The 3,223-nt window shown below is 36.2% G+C and overlaps 1 protein-coding gene across 1 annotated transcript in view; it reads right to left on the reverse strand.

Annotated features, from left to right (window-relative positions):
- Positions 1-3,223, reverse strand: part of LOC105457312 — a 14,003-nt gene that overhangs the window by 5,184 nt on the left and 5,596 nt on the right. Inside the window, exon 3 of the mRNA XM_011701917.1 lies at positions 3-183. Within this exon, the coding sequence (XP_011700219.1) occupies positions 3-183 (181 nt within the window). The remainder of the gene's footprint in view (positions 1-2; positions 184-3,223) is intronic.

Below are 3,223 nucleotides of genomic sequence, written 5' to 3' on the forward strand. Positions count from 1 at the left end.
ACGATCGGCCATGCGAAAGCCGAGAGGCGTGAGATCCTCTATCATCAGAAGCATCGGATTTTCATTTTGCATGTATAGACACTTTCCGCTTACGCGGTGCTTTGGTCCTAATAATTTATTCATTTTATCCAAGGTATCTGACATCATCGATATCTCGGTGCGAAAGATTCCTGATTGTATAACCTGTAACAAATTTATTTAATTTCAATATAAATACCTAAATAGAAATAATTTTATTCCAATGTACTCCATTAGCCTATTGGCGTGTTTTTTGCATAACATTATCTTAAAAAGCGGGCCGAGACTTTTCAGCTATATAAGGAATAGTTCCCATTTAATGAATAACTCAATGGTATTAAAATAAAATGTCTTACTTTTCACCAATGTGCCTATAGATTTGGGTATTGAGAGCATCACAAAAAGATTTGATTGTAAAAAATCCTACTATCTTTTATAAAGAATTTTTAATAGTTGTAAAAACGATGTTAAATTCTATTTACTTTACGTTTAATAATACCTATTGTAAACAAATTTACTCTAATAAGCTCTCCTTTGTTGTTCACTATCGTTTAGTAATACAGGACTTCGAAACGGTTGATAGATTCCTAGCGATAGCTTTCAGGTAACATTATATTTTAGATATTTCGATGACATTTTGTCTAGCTGCATCCATAACAGATTGGATGATATTCTTAAAACTTAATTCACTACACGAACGTTACAATTCACTATTGAAACCGAAAAGAATAAATTTTTTAGATATTTATCTGATAAGCAAAAGTGATGGGATCATTTGTGATTTATATCGTAAACCTATTTTTTTCGTAGGTATAGGGAAGAGTGGGCATAAAATAGTCATATTTTGAAAGAGACATTTCGTATTTCAACTAATTGAATGTAGCTAAAAATGTTAAAACATATAATACATTTATTTTACAGCAACACTAAAACTACAACATCTACCTATAGGCATTTAACAATGAACGCCAAAACAGCGCTGTTGTAATGAGAGATGAAAGATTATTAATTATGACGAAAAGTGAAATAAATTGTATATCTTTTGAATTTATTTATGATTAGCTTTTAGAAAAAATATTTTTTAAATCAAATGCTGTACACATTAACTTAACTAAAAACATAATTATACCAATTATTTTGCTTTTTTTTACCAGATATTTTATGATTAAATTTTTGACATTATATATAATGTTATGAAAGAGCCGATAGCCGATAGATATTGATGTGATAACTATGGAGATCGTTAGTAGAGCGAAATGCAATGCGCCTCCGGGTGCTTCGGAGAACGCGTTGCGTTTCAACCCACGAGATCGTTGATGCAGATATTCTTCTTCTCTGTCGCAATTAGAGAATTACTTTTCGCTCGCTTTTATTCGTGTCTCCACGCGCATTCGAGGCGGATACGCCGAAATTATTGTATGTAGAATTTAAGTAAAGTTATTTCGTACTTTTATTCAGATATTTACAAATATGTTGCTTTTAAGTGCGTGTGCGCGCACGCGCGTGTGTGTGTGAATTTATGCACAAGTTTGATGTGTGGTAATTATGTTTGAATTATTTAAGAGGCCTGGAAAGGGCCCTTTGTGAGTTGTTGGCTGACTGCGTAGCCCGTTCGCTCCACGAGATTCGCGGAAGTGTCGTTGTAAATTGCCTCGGTTTGAAAGTCTTCTCGGGCGTCGGAGTTTGTGTTGCTTCGTCGTAATCGTAAACCTCTCTAGTCTGCGATGCAGCCTCGGTCTTGGCGGTTTACTCTCCGAGAACTCGGTCTGCGTGGATACGCTGAGACTTCGATACGGCTCCCAGTCCGTAGGCGGCAGCGGTGGTATGAGATCTGGCACTTGCAGAGATCTTACAATCTGCTCGATCCACTTGAATGAAGTCGGTCGACGCTGGCGTGGATCTCGTTCGCTGAGTATGAGCTTAGGCGGTCTTGTTGTCACAACGGGTTCTAGGTCGAGCGATATGAGTCGCCAAACGTCGTCCTTTACCGACATTATCTCAGCTGATTTTTCAGCCGCATGTTCGATAGTCTTTCGCCGTGACGAGCTTAATTTCTGTGGCCTGATGGCTTTCCTTGTGGGAATAGCGGCATCTTGGGCGAGGCCTCGATAAGCTGTTGTTGGCGGCAGCGTGACGGCAATTATCAACTCTTTCTTTTCAAAACAGACTCAGCTTGCTCGGACGATCAAATCGTAATCCACGACATTGTGTCTCGAGGGAGAATCTGGTCTGACAAATTTGTGGAAAGTTGGCTTACTTATTATGTCCGCAAACTATTTTTGTGTACGCAAAAGTAATAATTTTCTGGCCTCCTGTCGGATAATTATAAAAATTGTTTGTTTTTCTTCAAAGGGGCTCGCGAGAAAGTGGTCTGGCGAGCGCTCGCGGGAAAGCGCGCTGTATGCCGGGTGGCCGTAGTACAGGCGTTTGGCCGTAAAAATGTCGCGTGTGCCGCGCGCGCGCGCGATTATGTGGCGCAGTCATACCACAATAACTATGAAAAAGTAAGCTCTTTCTTTGCCACTTCATCTGGCTTCTTTGTTGCACACCTATTGCAAATAATTTTTTAAGTAATTCTGTATTATAAAACGGCATTCTTTACAAGATTATAACTCTATAGGTTATATTAATGCTAGCATTATTGACACAGTTTCCGTATCTCATTCTTTTTAAATTTGATTCAAAATGTCTTTAGACAATATCAAAGATAAGCAAAAAAAAAAGAAAGTGATCTTTATTGCTGCTGTCATACAGGAAGCTCTGTTAATGAAATTAATGGTGGCTTTTTCAAAACCACGTTATATTAAAAAAGCCGAATTCCCTAGATTTAAAAAAAGTTATTAATATTTATTAATGGATTAAATATATATATTTTTTTATTAAATCAATTTTATAGATAATTAAGTACTCTTATGTTGTAAAACAATTTTATTTCCTTAATATTAGGTTAAATATTTTTTTCATATTTTGAAAAAAAAACTTACTCTTTTATACCCACTCTCCTTTATCTAAATTATAATTTCATCCGATTAGTCACAAGAAAGGCATTATTTTTGGGATGGTATTCCATGTTGCCACTTTTCGTGCAAGCCAACTATAATCACGTAATTTTGACGCTAAAAATGAGCGTCGAGTGTCAGCATGAAAAGACATCTTAAGTATTTACCAGATAACTGTATTTATATCTTTTGTTTTTTATTTCTCA

Source organism: Wasmannia auropunctata, unplaced genomic scaffold (genome assembly GCF_000956235.1).
Source record: "Wasmannia auropunctata unplaced genomic scaffold, wasmannia.A_1.0 LD335290.1, whole genome shotgun sequence".
NCBI classification, from domain to species: domain Eukaryota; kingdom Metazoa; phylum Arthropoda; class Insecta; order Hymenoptera; family Formicidae; genus Wasmannia; species Wasmannia auropunctata.